This window comes from Drosophila nasuta, chromosome 2R (assembly GCF_023558535.2).
Source record: "Drosophila nasuta strain 15112-1781.00 chromosome 2R, ASM2355853v1, whole genome shotgun sequence".
In the NCBI taxonomy this organism is placed as follows: domain Eukaryota; kingdom Metazoa; phylum Arthropoda; class Insecta; order Diptera; family Drosophilidae; genus Drosophila; species Drosophila nasuta.
In genome coordinates this window covers 32,929,292-32,948,595 of record NC_083456.1, presented here as the reverse complement: position 1 = coordinate 32,948,595, position 19,304 = coordinate 32,929,292, and the positions used below count along the sequence as shown (strand labels likewise).

Sequence of the window (19,304 nt, the reverse complement as noted above, 5' to 3'; positions counted from 1 at the left end):
AAAGAAAGCGAAAAAATAATAATTAAATAACAATTTAAAAAGAGAGACGCATCACGTATGTTTATTTAATTTGGGCCCATTCCCCTCACTCCGCTCCTGTTCCCAGAACTGCGACATAAATGAAAGTTCGGCCAGCCAAACATCTTATACTCTATCTTTATTGCGCACATCTGCGTAAGCATAAACGTTCTACGTATACTTAATATTTAAATAGAATGCAGTAAAGTAATAGAACGCAATTAAGCTGCGGCTCTATTTACTTAGCGCCTACTGCTGTGATAAACACCGGAGGTTGACTAAATAAACTACACGTAATACGTAGCTATAGATATGACGGTCGTCATATATTCGTAAGATCAGCACGCGCACGCGATAAGCGGAAATAGACTAGTTACAACCAGAAAAAGGGAAGCGAGAGAGAGTTAAGGCACTTTTTGCTTTTACTGCTTGACCTCGAGGTGCAGCGAGTCTTGATCTTCGTTGCTGAATCGAATGTTGCTTGCCACAGGCAACATTTGCTGCTGCTTCAGGCTCATGCTCTGTAGAACCAACAAGACATCATCCACAGCCAATTCTTTGGCCACAGCCATCAGCATCTCCACGAAGGTGGCATCGAACTGCATGAAGCGTCCACAGTGCAGCACAACGGGAAAGTCGCAGCGATAGAGCAGACAAGTGGATCGAATCTCCGTTCGCAGAGTATCGACTCCGGTGTAGAAGATATCCGACTGAGGCACCACATGAATGTAATAGTTGTTTCCTTGCTGCAATGATAGTAAACAAGTAAGAAAGCTACAGTGGAGTGTACATGACTGTGAGATACCCATTTTGAACAAAATAAATATATTTATCGGTATTTTTTATATCAAAATATACCGAATATACTGCAAAAATACTAAAAATATACCAAATGGTATATTTGGTATATCGATATAGTACCGCATTGTCCGCCAAAGCAACTCAGACCCCTAGCAAGTAGTCGTTTTTGACCATACAAAACAAGTAAGAAAGCTACAGTCGAGTGTACTCGACTGTGAGATACCCGCTACCCAATTTGATTAAAAGCAATATATTTTGCGGAATTATTCTCAAAAATACCGAATATACTACAAATATACTAAAAATATACCAAATGGTATATGTGGTATATCGATATAGTACCACATTCAAAATATACCATGGACGGCTCAATATACCAGATTGTCAGCCAAAGCAACTAAGACTCCTAGTAAGTAGGCGTTTTTGCCCATACAAAAGTATTTCTTTAATAACTTTGACAATTTTTATCTGATCGCAACCAAATTTTCAGGAATCATAACTACTATAGTAATTATTGTATATACCAAACAACTCTAGCTTTAAAATTACGCTTGTTATTCGATTTTTTTGATTTGCGGAGGCGTAAGTGGGCGTGGCAAAAATTTGGAAGAAACTTGATCTGCGTGCAAACATAACAAATGCTGTCGAAAAAAAATTATAGCTCTATCTCTTATAGTATCTGAGATCCAGTGTTTCATACGGACGGACGGACAGACAGACAGTCACACAGACGGACATGGCTAGATCGTCTCGGCTGTTAACGCTGATCAAGAATATATATACTTTATAGGGTCGGAGATGTCTCGTTCTACCTGTTACATACATTTCCTGGCGGCACAAAGTTATAATACCCTTCTACCCTATGGGTAGCGGGTATAAACATTTAGAGTGTTGCAAAGTAAAAACTTCAACTTTAACTCACCTGTTTGAGCGACACTTCGATCTTGGGATTGCCGAGGCGCAGCAGAATGCAAATCATGCTAACCACAATGCCAAAGAGCAGACCCATCTCCACGCCAGCCACAAGGCAAATGATCAAGGTGCCCACCCAGCTGAAGAAGTCCTTTTTGCTCGACTCCCACAAATCCTTGAGAGGCGTCAAATCAATCTTTAAGGAAATTAAACTTTAAATTGCTTGCAGAGATTGAATAGGCTTTGTCTTGTTTACCATAAAGAACACTGCTGCCATGAGCACAGCAGCCAAGGAGGAACGGGGAATGTACTGGAAGTAAGGCGTCAGCACGGACAAAGCGGAGAGGACAATCAAACCCGTGTAGAGTCCTGCCATGGGAGTGCGCACTCCTGACGCTTGGCTAACAGCAGAGCGAGTGAAGGCACCACATGTAGGCATCGCACTCATGAAGGAACCCGCCAGATTACAGAGGCCAAGCGTAAGCATCTCCTGAGAAGCGTCCAGCTTGCCATCCTTCACTGTAAAAATGAAAAATTCCAAGAAATAATTACATATTCATTTGAAATGATTCATTTAAAAAAAAAACTAAACAAATGTTAAATAATAATCTTACGATTTGTACAAAAAATATATCACATTTTTTTTATTTTCTTGGTCAATTAAAACTCAAGTGATAATTAATAAATTACTTAAAAGAACATATGCGACGCGGATGTTTGTTTTGTGGCTTTTTTTTAGGAATAATAAATGAATTATTCGTTCTCGTTGAAAAACACGTATTAAACCACAAGCTTCAAACTCATCATTAATTCGTTTAATAGGAAAGCAATTAATTATGATCAAAGTCTTGACTAAGTCTGTGATTTTGTTGAGTTCAAAATAAAAACAATCATAACCCTTAATTAGCGATTAACTTTGTATGGGATAAAACGCTTACTTACTACTAGTTTTAGCTGAATTATTTTTGGTATTTTTGCGGTATATTAATTTGGTATATTTTGAAGCGAATACCGCACTTTATGGTATATATTATATGTACATGTAATATTTGGAATATATCAATATATCAATATACCAAAAATAATCTTTAGTATAATTTTAGTATTTTGTGGTATATTAATTTGGTATATTTTAAAGCGAATACCGCACTTTATGTTATATATTATACATGTAATATTTTTAATATATCACTATATCAATATACCAACAGTAAAGTCTTTATTATAATATTTAGTATTTTTGTGGTATATTAACTTGGTATAATTTAAAATTGAATGGGCATCGGGTATCTCATTGCCTGGCACCCTCGACTGCAGCTTTCTTACTAATTTTATGTAAGAAATATCAATTTTTTCCGTTTTGTTTTGCTTAACTAAAACTCAAAGTTAATTGCATAAGTTCATCAAAAAAATAAATCGTTGAAAGGTCGTTTTAAGTATTATAAAATAGTTAATAATTACCACTATTGATTTAAAAATACGTTGAGTGCACTTAATTTTGTTCAAATTATGAGTTTTCGAGTTAAAAAAAAAACAAATTTAACTATAAATTAGCGCTTAGCTAAAGTTAAACACACACAATAAAAATATCACGCATACGTACCGAAGGCCTTGGCAATGGCCACGTTGGCCAGCACAGCGACAATTGGCACAACAATGACGCCGCTGCCCAGCTCCTGGAGAATGTCCGTGAAGACGTAAGTGCGATTCTGTGACTCGAAAGCGAAGGGCGGCAACTTGACGGTGGGCATGGCCGAAGAGACTTTGGCGGAGAGGACAAAGGGCACGGCTTCCAGCGAGCTCTTGTGCACCCAAATGTAAACGAGCAGGCCGCTGAAGAAGACGACGAGCGCATTGCGAGAGATGCTAATGTACCAAAGGATCTTCTTCAAGCGCTGTGTGAACGGCGTGTCCTGCTTGAACTTGACCTGCGACAGCATCTGTGAAGCAGAGCGACGAATGTTGAAATTTCCCTATTGAGAGGCTTCTTCGATAGCTTACCCGCAGGGAGAGCAGGAGCACGAGGCAGATGAAGCCCATGGTGGCATCACTGTAGCGAATGGCGCTGAAGAAATCCCCGATCGAAGGCACTTCCTTGAGGCGAATGCCAAGCAGATTCTTGATCTGCACCAGCACCACAATCACAGCGGTGCCCGAGGTAAAAGCCTTCGTCACCGGAGCGGGAATGAAGCTAACAATGAATCCCAACTGGCAGACGCCCATGAAGAACTCGACAAGTCCGGCCATGAAGGCCAGCACGATGACCATCTGAACGGGTTTGCCTTCGCAGTACTGCAGCGTCATGATGGCCATGAGACTCGTGGGTCCTATGGAGACCTGGGGAATGGTGCCGAAGAAGACGTAGATGATCGAGCCAATGAATGCCGAGTACAGTCCGTACTCCGAGGAGAGGCCAGCGAGCGCAGCGTAAGCAATGCTTTGAGGTATTATGGTCAGACCCAACGTGATGCCAGCGATGAGATCGGCAAAGGCTTGCGGACGATCGTAGGTAACAATCCAGTTGAGGAAGAAGATGCGACGCACCAGCCAATGCGCCTCCTTGGGCGGACTGTATCTGCTCTGCATGTCCAGCTCGACAGTCGTGGTCGCTGGGTAGTAACCATCTTCGCCATCCTTCGAGGTGTACTTCTCCTTCTCGGCGCAGGCGGCTGCAAGCAAAGCGATCGTCAGCAGGAGTTTGGGCAAAAGAGAGCAAAGAACCTAGCGCCTACGATCGTAAATGGTGTTCACTGTCGTCTGTCTCTGTGTCTGACGACCTGAGGAATTAACTGTGGACCTTTTGGTCAGGCAGAGCGACTGTTTCCACGGCCAACGCATTGCGAACTGATGCTTCGCTTGCCAATTGCCAATTGGCAAGCTGTAAACAGATTTAGCTCAATTTGTTTAGTGCTTTTGTTTTTCGCTTTGTTCAAGGGGATTTTCGTTGTTGTTGTAAACCTTTTAAAAAACAAGTTATTCGCTTGTGTGGCCCGCTTGGATGCCCAAAACATACACCAATTGTGTGAAACCGCAATTAAACGAAACTTTAAAGTCATGATCGGCACATGTGACGTATGTGTGATCGAGGGCTGAGAGAAAGACAGAGAGAGAGAGAGAGCGAGCAAGGGAGAGTGAGAGTTGAGAGTTGACGAATAGATCAATTCACCACACGCTTCTGGAAACCAGTTCCATTTTGTTATGATTGTTTTCGGTTTGCATATTAATTGTTGAAGTAAACACTTCATTTTTGTTGACGACTCTAAACTTAAACTGTGCGCAATGTGTTTGGCTGCTCGATTAACACCTTGTTGCTGCGACTGTCCTATAAATAAGGTGTCAGTTGAGTCACTCAATTTGACGCAAATTCTATCCCAAAAATTCCACTCTGCACTTCAGTGAATCAAGCGTTAATCTCTAATGCACATACACGATCATTTGATTACGTATCCGCCGTGTATTTCATATTAATTTGCTCTAGCGTCTAGCGAATTGCATTGAAACTTTTCGGCGTGAGCCCAGCATCAATTATTATACAACTGGCGACGCTTAAATTGCTTTAATTACATCAATTATAATGCATTAATTATTATTTCCGTTTATTACTTAGTCAAATTACACGCTTCTGTTTATGTGCTAATCACTGACTGAGATTCGACTATAAAAGGAAATAAAAGTTTTATTAGAAGTGTGCTCTGTTTTGACCGCAAATTGTTTAGCATCTTAGGCAGCTGTTTAATTTGTGAAGCATGTGTCGCTCACACCTCGATGAGCAATAAATTAAAATACTAACTCTCGAGAGAGTATTGAACAACTAGTTAGTTGTGCTTTACAAATATATATTTTTATGAGGCACTCTCTAGTCACTGACCCCAGACAAAATAAACATGCCATCATCTGCTATCATGCCATCTACTCAACGGACCTTGTCTGCCCATTTATATTTAGCTGAGCTCGCAATTGATGGAATTGCACTTTATTGTTGAACTTGTCGCAAACTGATCAAGTTCAATTGCTTGGATAAAGGTAAACTTTATCAACGAGTTCTATATTAGAGGCAAATCTAATTCAATTAATTCATCCACTTCACTTCTATTCTCACGTACCGTCGAAAGATAAATTTTTTGTAATTCCCATCTTAGTAGGACTTGTAGTTTTATTTAATATCCGTTTTGTGTTCTAAAAGGATGCTGAGGCGCCTTGGTCCAAGTGCATCGCTTCGCAATCTAATGAAAACTGCCGAATGACTGAAATTTGGAATGATAAATAAGTGCGGTCGGCCAGATCTGTTGGATCTGATAAACAAGAAAAATGAAAAGAGTCAAGAAAACGGTGACAGTTTTTGTCATTTTTTTTCTGTTTTTTTCTTTGCTTTTTTTTGTTGCTATCGGGCAACAACAATGAGACACTTAACGCCCATTCGGCAGGCAGATGAGCAAACAGACAGACTCCAGCATGTGGATGGAGGCGAGGTATTTGGATCGGCCTGTGCGCCTAGCCAAGTGCGACAATACAGAAATATCTATGCAAATATAAAGCACAAAGAAAATACTTACTTTGATAACGACGAAGCCAGAGGCGAGAAGACTAGTGATAATACGTCTAGCACAAAGCGAACTCCTTGACGTCGATCTGAGGATGCCAAGCTAGGTTTTTTTCCATCCGCTTAGAATTCGAATTCCAAGTTAATCGAATAGATTAATATTTGAGCTACTGTTTAGTTTGATAAACAAAAATGTGCACATACATACATCGTTATGTTTAGTATGATATATTAAATCGTGCACAGAAATGTGATAATCAAATGGTGACATCTTGTGCCTAGTGTTCAGCTTTAGGGTCACTCATCAATCACAGTAACACATGTAACAATGTAAGAATTAGATATATATAGTTTGTCAACTTCCGGATAAAGCTATCTAATCTTGTTAGGCAATATTTGCAGAGCATTCTATTCTAGTTCAGAATCTGCGATGCAGCTGCAAAGTGATATTATTATCAATGTCTTGTAACTCTCCATTTTATCTCTGAAAACAGAAATCTATAGTATAGCGGCGCATATTTGTATATATTTGATAAAGAGCTTGATACTCGAAGGTCGTCTGTCGTCTGTCGTCTGAGTGCTGGTGTGACGAGCGATTGGTCCTCATCACCTATCAACGGCTTATCTGGAAAAGTAAATATTATATAAAATAACGCAGTCATATCGCTAAAGCAAATCTATTTTTGTTCCAAGAATTTAAATCGTAATTGGGCCACTTATAAATAGATAAACTAATAAATATTGTTTTGCACTTAGATCATTATGGCTGCCTGCGTAATTGTTGATTTCAAATGCGTTTCAAATTCAAAGAGCCCGCTGTAAAATTCGATAATTATATTACTACAGATATCGATATGGTTTGAATGTATTTATTTTCCTTAAAATTGTTCAATTTTCTTATTTTATAAATGTTTGCTAACTGTTTAAAGCTTTCGTATATATTGTAAATCACATTGGGTTGTCCATCCTCCAGATTTTGCATTGAAGTTATTATCAAATTTTCGAATCTATAAAATATCAATATTACAGTAGTCGTGCTGTAGATTTCGAAATTCAACTGAGAAGCTGACAAATTTTTTTATAAGCTATAAAAATGTTATAAATAAAAACAATATTAATAAATCATTTAAAAATTGCGCGTTTTTACATCAACATCACTAATAATAGTGTTACCAAATTATTAATAGTTTGGTTTACTTGGGAAAGTGAATAGCGATAGTGAGATAGCAAACAGAAAAATATCGCCCTTGTTTATAGTGATTTACATCGATTTATCATATTGACTACAAAATGTCATACATAACATAATAATATTGCTGTAAAACACATTTGGTAATCATCAGCTGATATGGAATATCAAATTTTTGACAATAATTAAAATTAAGACATCACAGCATAGCGACGCCGGTAAGCGGCATACACTTTTTAGTACAAAAATACTGAAATTATCTAGAGGTGGTCTTTCGATATTTTTCGTATGCAAAATAGCATTTATACTCTTTTTTCAACACGTTATTTTTATCGTAAATCAATTCTTCGCAGAAAAATTAAAATCTTTGAATGTTGCATTGATTTTTTATATATATTGTTTTAAATGACGCGCCAATATACACACGTTTTGGAAATATATCGTGTATGATATGCAGTGTGACCAGGTGAGATCTTGAATATTTTCGAATTTCATCGGCATTGAAACGTTAATTTTGGAACTTCTCTTGTGGTTACAGCACGACACTGCTGTTAAATAATTCAGCTCGTCTTTAAGGAAAAAATAAAGAGACAAATAAATAATTTTACAATAATAAAAAAATCATATCTATGGCAAGAATCATCGGTGCTTATCTTAATAAATCGATGTTTAAAACAATGTCAAAAACATCGATAGTGTCATCGATGTTTCGCCACCTCTAGCTGATTGCAGTTCAGCTAACAAAAGTGCTCGTTTATCGCAGCGAATAAAAATATAATTAGAAACAAATATTATATTTAACTTACTGACGTTAAAACGACTTAAGCGCCGTCGCTTTTGCTCGTTTTTTTGGTTAAAAAGCCTAAAGCCAGTGAAAAGCGCAAACTAGAAGAGGCGAGGCAACATTTGATGAAAGCAGAAATTCGCAAAAATCGAGCAGCGAGTGCGAGTGAAAAAGAAGAAGAAGACGTCGAAGGAGGAGAAGGCAAAAGCAGAAAACGACCAGCAGCAGCCACAAAGCAAAGCAAAGCACGAAAGGCTAACCCCCAAAACAACAAAAAAAAAACGTAAAATCAAAAAAATAAGTGCGTGAATATTTAGAAAAATTAACGCCAGACCGCCATTAAAGTGTGTTTTGTTATTGTTGTCGTCGTAGTAAACGTTTTATTTGTTTTTGCTTTCGATATATAACGTTGTTGTGTTGAATGCTGGCTCCGGGAAACGCGAAGAAGATCGATCGGCGACAATTCCTCGATTAAGCGAAGCGAGCATATTGTCGACATCGTTGCTCCCGTTCCGTTCCTCGTCTCTCTGTCACACGCTCTTCGTCTCTTCGTTCCGTTCCCCATTCGTTGTGCATCGTGACGTCGTCGTCGTCGCCAAGCAATATTCAGATTGAGAGATTCAGCCACCCAGCCAACAACAAGAAAAGGAGGAAGAAGAGGAAAAATAGCAACAACACAGCAGCAGCCAAAGAAGAGACACAACGCAAATAAAAGAGCTAGACAGAGAAACAGCAACAGAAAGCAGAAAGCAAACAGCAAAACAAGAATAAGAACAAGCAAAAAAAAACACATAAACGCAAACGCAGCATACGCATATAAATAAAATTGAAATCAGAAGAAATAAGTGCAACCAAGTAGCAAAGAAATAAAAGAAAGCGAGAGAAATACTTTTGGTGCTGGCAATTTGGCAATTGGCTTGCGCCCATCTTCTACAACTATGAACAACAATAGCAAGCGGAAAAGTCGACCTAGTGGAGGTGGCGGAGGAGGCGGCGGCGCCAGCGGCGGTATCTCAAGGTAAGAAGAAGCACTGCTGCAACTGCAGTCCACTGACTGCAGTTGAATGCAGCGAATGCAAAAGCAAAAAGCTAAAAAGAGCTTGTGTTTGGGGCCAGTTGAGTTGACGTCTCGTGAAAAAGTTGCACCAGGTTCCGTTAACGCGAAAGGTGAAAGCGCGCGTATAATTTCATTAATATTATTGCTCTTTTCGTGTTTTTTGTTTTACTGCGTGTTCTACGGCGCATTTGCTGAATTGAAACAGGAACTAAAAATCGGAAGCAGGGGCCAGCAACAACAATCAGGGCAAATTGCAATTACACTTATATAATACGCTACACGTTCATGTTTTTGTGCATGTGTTGGTGTGTGACAGTGCACACACAATCATACTTACCTTCTCACTTACACACATGCACACAAACATTGTTTCGTTTTCTCATATTTTGCGCTTTGTTTACATTTCCCTTTCACAGCCCAGGCGAACGAAAAACTAAAAAAAAAACAGAACACAACATAACATAACCCAACCAGCGACATAAAATATGTAGGAAAACGCAATGAATAATTTGTGTAAAGGCATCTCAATTGTCCAGCAAATGAATATTATTTCCGCCCACTCCCCTCCCTGTCCACGACCCAAGCCTAGGCCCTTTAAATTTCAATTTAAATATGGCTGCAAGCATACATAGAAACATTCATATCTACATTCACGTGTGTGTGTGTGCGTGTATTTACATACAAGTGCGAACAGTGGGACCAGGCTGCTGTGCTGCAGTCCAAAATACTTTCAGCTGCTTGGGCCCACTGACTGCATGGCACGCAAGCAAGCATGCATATGCTTACTCACACACACATGAACGCATACACGCTCACGCGCACGTATCGTATTTGCTTCCTCTTCTTATTTTACTTTGCCTCTTTTTTCGTATGCATTTTTCTTGCATTGTCAGCATTTTGCAGTTCGCTGCTGCTGCTATGTGACGTAGTCGTCATCACAGTCACCGTTTCTGCTGCGACGGTTGGTGCTGCTGCTGCTGGTGTGTTGTCGCTGCCTTGGCACACTTCGCCTCCCGCCGGGCGCACAGAATTTGGGTCACTTTACAATTTGCTGACCGAACGAAGTGAGCGAACAATCGTTCTTGTTCTCCACGCCACTTCTCAGTGTTTATTCGGCATTCTGCCTATGCACACTTTCATTTTAAGCCCCACACACACGCTTGCATCTGCGGATGCCTACACTAACACGAGTGCAAACACATGCATATGGCAGGCAACATGCCGTGGTCTCAGCCTATTTAGCCAGCCACACAAACACAAACATACACATTCATATGAATACATACATATGTATGTATTTATGTTTGTAGGGTATGCGCAGATGCGCTATCATGCGATTCCAGATTTCAGATTCCGATACCGAACACCTTCTTATCAATGGGTGCTGCTCGCTTTACGCATGATTCACTGTAAAACGCAATCAATTATTTGTTTTCATTGACGAAAATGTGCGCAGTGCACCATGAATCATAACCACCGCACCCCACCAACCCCCCTTCTCTTGATAATAATATTTCTGATGTTGTTGTTGTTGTTGTTGTCATTATTATTTTTAAACAACAACACGCTTGTTGTTATATGCGTGCTGGGTTCATTGTGCGCTGCGAGCTTCGAGCTGAGAGCATTTCACGGTCGTCGATCCTGCACGCAATCAAAACAACCCCAAAAGGCGTTCGCCCAGAAACATTTTACGTCTTTGGAATTGACTGAACTACTAAATTCTTTAAGAATTATCTGTCTAAACTAACGGTTCTGTGTTAAATGACTGCTTAGCAGAAATTTCACTGGAACACTATAATTCCTAGAATAATATGCTCTTAACTAGCGTTTTTCTGTAATAGTTTTATACTCATTCCTTTTTCGCGAAAGAGAAACTAAAAATATCCCACCCTATACCACCACTAAGCGAAAGAAAGATTCGGAAGGACCCTTAACTAAAAACTAATACTAAAATAATGACTTTACTTCACCCTTATTTCAAATCTTTTTACCGACTAAATTAGGCAAGATATTAATAATATTAAAATGTTGTTTGTCAAATGTTTGTATTAAACTAATTTATCACTAATTTAAATACTTAGTGAAATAGAAATTGGGAACGACCCACCCCACTTAGTCATATTGTGAGAGGGATATCCAAAATGAGCCCTATACATATGCTCTTATTCTAAGACCCTTAGAGTGAGACATTTCTGTTAGTCAAAATGAAATGAATACACTACACACATTCCAGTTCAAGTATTTTAAATTCCATTGGGGTCTTTGGCGAAAGTGAGATTGGGAATGACCCCCCAACATATGATGGTAGAAGGTTTTGACAATTAAAATATCCAATGAGCTAGAACGGAAAAGACCAGGTGCACAGTACAGCACAAGTAAATTGAAATAAAGTTCATGAGCAGGGAAGAGTTGTTCAAAAATTGAGTTCACTGGACTGAACCCAAAAGCACAAGCTGAGCCACCACACACACACATACAAACATGCAAAGCTTACTCACACATGCATATTAACATGACTACTACATATTTATTTTTGAGGGAAGGCAGCAGGGCGTGGTTTGGGGGCCACTAACAACAACAAAAAACAACAAGAACAGACAGACTAACATCGACAGCATAGAGACAGCGAATCGATATCGTAGCGCAGCGCAGTGAGGAGGAGGAGGAGGAGGCAAACGGGGAAGGGCGACGGGAGCCGGGAGAGGAGGAGGCGGCGTTCTCGTTGTCGTTGCTCGACCCTGAGCTGCGTTCGGGTTCGATTGGTTCGCATGTCTCGTGGCCATTGTTATTGTTGTTGTGGTGGTTATTGTTGTTGCTGTGGTTATTCACTTTGCACTGCGCTCTCAACACTGACTGCGAATTTTTGAAACAAGGGAGTCGCACTAATTGCTCCGCATGACACTGATAATGACGTTGATGACGGTTCTCTGCCGCTCTCTCTTTCTCCACACTCTCTTTTTGTAGATACAACGCAAACGACAACAGTCTACGGCCAGCGAACAACAAGGCAGGCGGCGGAGGAGGTGGCAACGGCGGTATCGGCGGCGGAGTCGGTGTCGGTGTCGGTCGCTCGTTGGCGGCGCAGGGCGTCTATAACAACACCTTCTTCATGCACTCGGCCACGGCGCTCGTGGGCAGCGTAGTCGAGGTTCGTCTGCGCTCGGGCAACACGTACGAGGGCGTGTTTCGCACATTCTCGGGCAACTTTGACATTGCACTGGAGCTGCCGGCGTGCATCAAGCCCAAGAATCAGTCCGATGAGGGCAAAACGGTGCCCAAACACATCATATTCCCCGCGGACACCGTGGTCACCATCATAGCCAAGGACTTTGATTCTCAGTACGCCACAGCCGGTGCCTTTCAGACCGATGGCGCCATATCCGACAAGTGCAATGGTAACTTAATCTCATTCTTCTTTTATTGTTTTTTTTTTCTTTAAAAGTATTCCGAGACTAAACAATATTCATTCTTAAACAACAGGCACACGGTTCGATGAAAAGGAACTGGAGCCATGGGACTCGGGCGCCAATGGCGACATTGACATTGAGCTAGATGGCGCCTCCAATGGCTGGGATGCCAACGAGATGTTCCGCAAGAACGAGAATCAATTTGGTGTAACATCAACATTCGATGACTCGCTCTCGTCGTACACGGTGCCTCTGGACAAGGGCGATTCCCTGGAGTTCAAAGAGGCCGAGGCAAAGGCTGAGAAACTGGCCGCCGAGATTGAAAATAATCCCACATGCCGCGAGCGTCTGGATCTGGAGAATGGCGACGAAGAGGCGATGTTCGCGGCTGTCGAGCGTCCAGCGGCACAAGTGCCCGACCATGAGCTGGAACAGCGAGAGCAACGTGACCGTAATGATCGCGACAGAGAACGCGAGAGGAACGAACGGGAGCGAGAGCGTGAGGAGCGCGAACGTGAACGGGAGCGGGAACGAGAACGTGATCGCGATCGTGATCGTGGCAACAAACCGCGTGGCGGAGGCGGAGGAGGTGATTATCAGCTGCGCGAGACAATGAGCAGCGATCGCTACATCACCAAGCAGACGAGGAACAACAATGGGCCGCAAGCATCGCATGCTGGCATGTCCTCGCAGTCACAATCGCAGTCATCGTCATCGGTGGGTGGAGTACGCGATCGCGACAATCGCGGCGACAATGCCGGCGGCATTATGATGGGACAACAGCAAGGTATGGGCCAAAGCGGAGGAGCTACGCCTGCTGTCCTCATGCTCGCTGGCAGCCTGAAGAACACGGGACCGGCTTCGACGTCGGTCAACGCGTCCACGGACACCGCTGGCAACAAGTACGGTGGCGGACCAATGATGAAGCGCAAGCCGGTGCAGCAAGGCGGCAAGATCATGCGCAACAATGCGCCCAACAGCGTGGGCGCTGGCAACGCCTCCAACATGCCGCAGGGCAACAACGGCAACAATGTGGGTGGCGGCAAAGGCGGCGGTGGCTATCAGTCGCCCATGGGCATCCAGAATCAGTACTCGTATCAGAACAACTCACAGATCATCCACGGGTAAGTGATCTTCCTCTACTCTCTTCTTTGCTTGTTATAACTGGTGATTTTATCCAACAGCTCCACGCAGTATCGCAACCAGGGACATTTGGGCGGCGCCTCCAAGCTGAACGGCGGCGACTCCGGCGCCAATGCGGGCAAGCCGCTGCCTCAGCGTCAGATGCGACAGTATCAAGGCTCGCAGAGCAACTCGTCGCTCAACTATGGCGGCGACTCGCAGCCGTTGGGCAAACCGATTCATAGTGGCCATGGTGTGCATGGTGGTCACAACAGCAACTCGCCGCCGTTGCAGACAGGTGGACCGCAACAACAACAACAGCAGCAGCAGCCGCCACAGCAGCAGCAACAACAGGCGCATCAAGGACAAGGACCGCAAGGACGTCAGGTGCGTACGGTTCAGGACACGATGCAGAAGCTGCGTCAGTTCAATCAGGACTTTCAGCTGGCGCTCAGCAACACTTCGCCGCCACAGCAGCAGCAACAACAACAACAGCAGCAGCAACAGCAGCCACAGCATTCGATGCAGCGCAGCAACTTGCAGCAGTCGGTGTCGCCACCTCAGCAGCAGCACCAACAACAACAGCAGCAGCAGGTGCAACAACAGCCACCACAGCAATTGGTGGCCGTTCATGTGGCGCCGCCGCATCATCACCAGCAGCAGCTGCCACCGCAGCAACACTATGTGCCTCAGCAGCAACAACAGCCGCCGCCGCAGCAGCAGCAGCCACCACCACAGCATGTGCAGCATTTGCAGCAGCAAAAGGCGCCACAGCAGCAGCAACAACAGCAGTTGGTTGTGGACAATCAGCATCATGTGTCCAAGCAGCAGCAACAACAACAACAGCCAGCGCAGCTGGTGCAGGAGGCCACTCAGCCGACTCAAACCATCTACCATGTGATGCAACCGCCGCCAGCTGGCGTGCAGCAGCCACAAACATCGCCGGTGGTGATCAGCTCGCCGGGTCCGTTGCTGGATCCACAGCAACTGCCGCCACAGCCGCTGCAGGCGGCCACGCCCATGCCGGAGGTCGCCACACCGTCGCCAAACATTGTGGCAGCGGGTGCCAACAGCACTCCCACAGGCACGGGCGCCATCATCAGCACACCGACCACAGGAGGCGTCGTCCAGGCAGGTCCAGCAGCTGCTGCTGGCACAGCAGCAGACAAGTCCACTCCGGTGGTGGCCACAGGTGGCAGCAGCGTGCCAGCGCCAGGCAGTGGCACAGCCACCACAGCAGCAGCCGCCACAGCTGCTGGCACCGGCACATCCACTACACCCGGCAGCGGCAGCACGCCAGTGGTTAAGAAGCCGCACGTGCTGAATCCATCGGCGAAGCCGTTCACCCCGCGTGGCCCGAGCACGCCGAACCCTTCGCGACCACACACACCACAGACCCCGGTGTCGATGCACCAACTTCACTACGCGACTTCAAATGCCATTGTGCCAGCGACCAATCCGCAGATCTTTATGGTGCCGCCAACAGCATTCCAGCCAACCACACACCAGCCCCGACAGAGCGGTGTGCGTCGCAGCCAATATGGTGAGTAGTGATGACTAGATGGAAGTACGGAAACTGCTAGTCATCGAAATTGTTTAGAAGTCATGGTGATAAAGCCCCAAATCTAACTATCTCATTCAACACCTAGAACGTAGAAACTATTGCTAACGCGAACTAAATAGTATAGAGATATATTGGAAGAGATTATAATGCTATATTACTATAGTTACAAATTGATATAGGAATTCAATTATCAATGTATTCAAATGAAGTTCATATTAGTATTTAATTCAAAGTATTCAATGAAAAGAAGGTGCTCTAGGGATAATCGTAAAGAGTATTGAAAAGGGCAAACTAAATAGGAGACAGATATAGTTGGAGAGATTACAATGCAAGATTACAAATTGATATAGGAATTCAATTCTCAATGTATTCAAATGAAGATTATATTATGAATGTATTCAAAGTACAATAGTTTAGCGAAAAGAAGATGCTTTAGGGATAATCGTATAGTATATTAAAAAGGGGCAAACTAAATAAGAGTGAGATATAGTAGGAGAGATTGCAATACAATAGTACAATAATAATACACAGATACACATTTATATAGGAAATATTATAAAAGAATAGTTAAAAGATGTTTTAGGGTTGATGGTAAAGTGTATTAAAAAAGATCGAACTAAATAGTAGAAAGATATAGTTGGAGAGATTACAATGCAAGATTACAAATTGATATAGGAATTCAATTCTCAATGTATTCAAATGAAGATTATATTATGAATGTATTCAAAGTACAATAGTTTAGCGAAAAGAAGATGCTTTAGGGATAATCGTATAGTATATTAAAAAGGGGCAAACTAAATAAGAGTGAGATATAGTAGGAGAGATTGCAATACAATAGTACAATAATAATACACAGATACACATTTACATAGGAAATATTATGAAAGAATAGCTATGTAAAGGTAATTTAGCTAAAAGATGTTTTAGGGTTGATGGTAAAGTATATTAAAAAGGTCGAACTAAATAGTAGAAAGATATAAAAGGAGAAATTACAATAAGAATAGTAATCATAAGAATTATATAGGAGTCCAATTATAAATGTAATCAACGGAATATTATGAAAGTATTGTCTCTTTAAGGTAATCTAGCTTAGAGTTAGTCGTAAAGTATATAAACTATAAGATATTCCTTTAATAATGCATTTCAAATGCAACATGGAAGGGAAAACAGTTGTGAAGTTATTACAGTTTTAATGTATATCATTTAACTGCAAGTGTAGCTAAGTTACTCAGTTATAGATACATAGTTAGCGACAACTATTCGACTCTTCCTGAATGCAATAGTTAACGAAATTAAAAATATGTTTATTCTACTCCTTTGCAGGTCAAATGGGTACATCGCAAATGCACGTGTCAGCGACGACGGCAACCGGACCACCATTGATGGCCGCCGCACCGATACAACAATTCATACAGTACCAGCATCATCCACAACATTTCCAATCGCAGTACGGACTGCCGGTGCGCATGTATCAGGATACGCAGCCGCAGCAGCTGCAGTTCTTGACGCAGCCGCCGCCATCGACAACCCCGTCACCGGGACAGCCGCATCCGACGTTCCATCCGCCACCACAGCCATCCCCTGCCGGCGGGGGACTGCAGCCGTCGGTGTTCACACCGCAAGCACAGCCATACCAATTGATGTGTGTACATCCTGGCCCGCAGATCATATCCAATACCTATCCCATACATCCGCAGCAAAATCCACCGTTCCAGATGCTGATGCAGCCGCATAGCACGCAGTGAGTTGCTGTTGCTGCTGCTGCAGTGGATCGTCGATCGTCGAAAGAAAGCATTCAGCAAAGCGGCTGCCGTCGTCATCATGGAAACAACATTAACAACAACATCAGCATCAGCGTTTAAATCTCCTCATAGCCCCGCCCCTTCCTCAGCTCCGCTCCGCTCAGTCGCAGCCTCTCAACCTCAGCAGCAGCAGCAACAGCAATGCCACATCTAGATCCAAACACACACACAACAACAACTTACACACATTTGCATCAACTTCTTATTCACAACTGCAGAGAGAAGGAGAAAGCAAAAGGAGCAAGCTCCTTTGAGCACAGTTCATTTCCTCCACTCTGTCCACGTTCAGGATGCGTCTTTGTGCTCTGCTGCTGCGGCTGCTGTGGCATGCCTCATCCCACATTCATAATCGCAAGTGAAACACCAATAACAACCACAACAACAACAAAAACAACACCAACAACTAGGAAATTATAAAATATTAAAGAAAGCAAAAGGGAAACTAGAAAATTTGTCAAATTGCCTGAAGTCTCAGATGCGATAAGAACAGCACTGAACGGTAACAACAACAACAACAGCAACAGAAAACAACCACAGCAAGAACACATGTGAAAGAACAAAAGAAAGAATACGGCTAACAACTGAAGAAAGTCGAAAGCGATCGAATGGTATTACCTATCTACGTATATCCAAAACTCAATTTGTGTTCGTGAATCGCAGCGAAATCAAGAAAATTGATTACAACATGAAACTGTGCTGTATAAGAGAATAAACCGAATCAAATCAAATATTGAATGATTATAAAATGCATAAAAATGGAGACAAATCATTATGAATTTTTGTAAAAATTGCTTAAAGCGTAAAACACAATTTCAATTCACTTTGATATTTAAATGAGGATTACACGCATATTTGTTTTAGATTAAATCCATCATGAAGCACTAAAAGTACAGAGAATCAATGATAATCCAAAACCATCATTCCAAATTTGCAATCAACAAATCGAATCACAAATTTTCCCAAGATCCAAGCAAAGTGTCGCGAGAAGGAACAAGAAAAGAGAACAAACTTATTGTTCAGATATAAAATATACATTATTAATTGGTTTCTTACAAACAAAAAAATGCTTAAGTTTCGGTATTCGGTATTATTCACATTGGGATTGTCCAATAACAAATTTTGTATTTTGTTGTACTAGATAATCCCATTCTGAATACTCGGCTACATTTAACTTTGCTTGATTGACGGAAAAGCGCAACCGAGGAAACGTGACATGACGAATGTGAATTAAGGAGGAGGAGAGGGAGGAGCAAGAGTCGATAGATTAATGTCCAAAATTGTAGAAACTGATTGATTTTGTTGAAATTTAATTTTGTTTGCACTTCTGTAGCATTCTTCTTATATCTCTATAAAAATCTCAAACAAAAAAACAAAAATAATTCAATGCGAGATATTTTCAAATCCTTGTTGTTTTCAAAAAATTTCTTTTCTTTAATTTCTTTTCCGTTTCTGTTTAACATTGAACAAACATTTAAGAGAAGAGCGCGAATCTGAGTCAGGTTTTTGGGTTTTAGTGCCTCCGTTGTCCATCAGAGAAAACGTCTTAATCCTTTGCCAGTCATTAATCAGTTCGATTATATTCAGTACGATCAAGATGCATCTGTTGTGGTCCTGTTTTGTTTTGTAAAGTTTCCTTACATGAAAAAAGAAAGCAAATAATTATTAATTAAAATAAAAATAAAAACAAAAACCATAAAAAAAAAACAAAAAACAAAACATCTAAAAAAAAAAAAAGAATATTGCCTTTTCATTACCTTGCACTCGCAGCATTTTTGTGTATCAATGGATCTGTTGAGATTTCTTTACCCAAACTCGTCAAAATGGCTGTGATATGATATAAAATACATAAGGTCACAAACATTTTAACGACATGGTATAAGAAAGTTGTCCAAGGAGCAGAGAAGAGTGATGCCATCGCATCGAGATTACGATTCCAGCAATTCGCACGAAACTCATCAAAATGGCTGTGATATGACTTGACAATTACAACATTTCACAACCCCTTGAAGAGTTACGCAAGAATTTGGTGAATGGGGTCGAGTATCCATCTCTCGACGAAGCGGAGGAAGCGGAAATAGTCGCGACGTTCTAAAGGCGGCATCGCAATG

The 19,304-nt window shown here is 42.0% G+C and overlaps 2 protein-coding genes across 4 annotated transcripts; one reads left to right on the top strand and one right to left on the bottom strand.

Annotated features, from left to right (window-relative positions):
• Window positions 1-140: 140 nt before the first annotated feature.
• Window positions 141-5,959, bottom strand: LOC132784137 (sodium-independent sulfate anion transporter). 2 transcript variants are annotated; one of them, XM_060789552.1, is made up of 6 exons: window positions 5,835-5,959; window positions 3,733-4,400; window positions 3,335-3,671; window positions 1,988-2,250; window positions 1,742-1,927; window positions 141-764 (listed from the first exon to the last, which is right to left on the bottom strand). In XM_060789552.1, the coding sequence occupies exons 1-6, from the start codon at window positions 5,863-5,865 to the stop codon at window positions 441-443; spliced, it is 1,809 nt and encodes a 602-aa protein (XP_060645535.1). In that variant the 5' UTR covers window positions 5,866-5,959; the 3' UTR covers window positions 141-440. The 2 variants fall into 2 exon arrangements, with proteins under 2 accessions (XP_060645535.1, XP_060645534.1); XM_060789551.1 differs by lacking the exon at window positions 5,835-5,959 and adding an exon at window positions 4,464-4,609.
• A 2,208-nt stretch (window positions 5,960-8,167) lies between these two features.
• Window positions 8,168-17,741, top strand: LOC132784155 (ataxin-2 homolog). Of its 2 annotated transcripts, none has more exons than XM_060789570.1 (5): window positions 8,168-9,262; window positions 12,266-12,696; window positions 12,782-13,832; window positions 13,893-15,373; window positions 16,718-17,741. In XM_060789570.1, exons 1-5 carry the CDS (start codon window positions 9,183-9,185, stop codon window positions 17,137-17,139), a joined length of 3,465 nt encoding a protein of 1,154 aa, XP_060645553.1. In that variant the 5' UTR covers window positions 8,168-9,182; the 3' UTR covers window positions 17,140-17,741. The 2 variants fall into 2 exon arrangements, with proteins under 2 accessions (XP_060645553.1, XP_060645554.1); XM_060789571.1 differs by lacking the exon at window positions 8,168-9,262 and adding an exon at window positions 9,327-9,411.
• The last annotated feature ends 1,563 nt before the right edge of the window (window positions 17,742-19,304 follow it).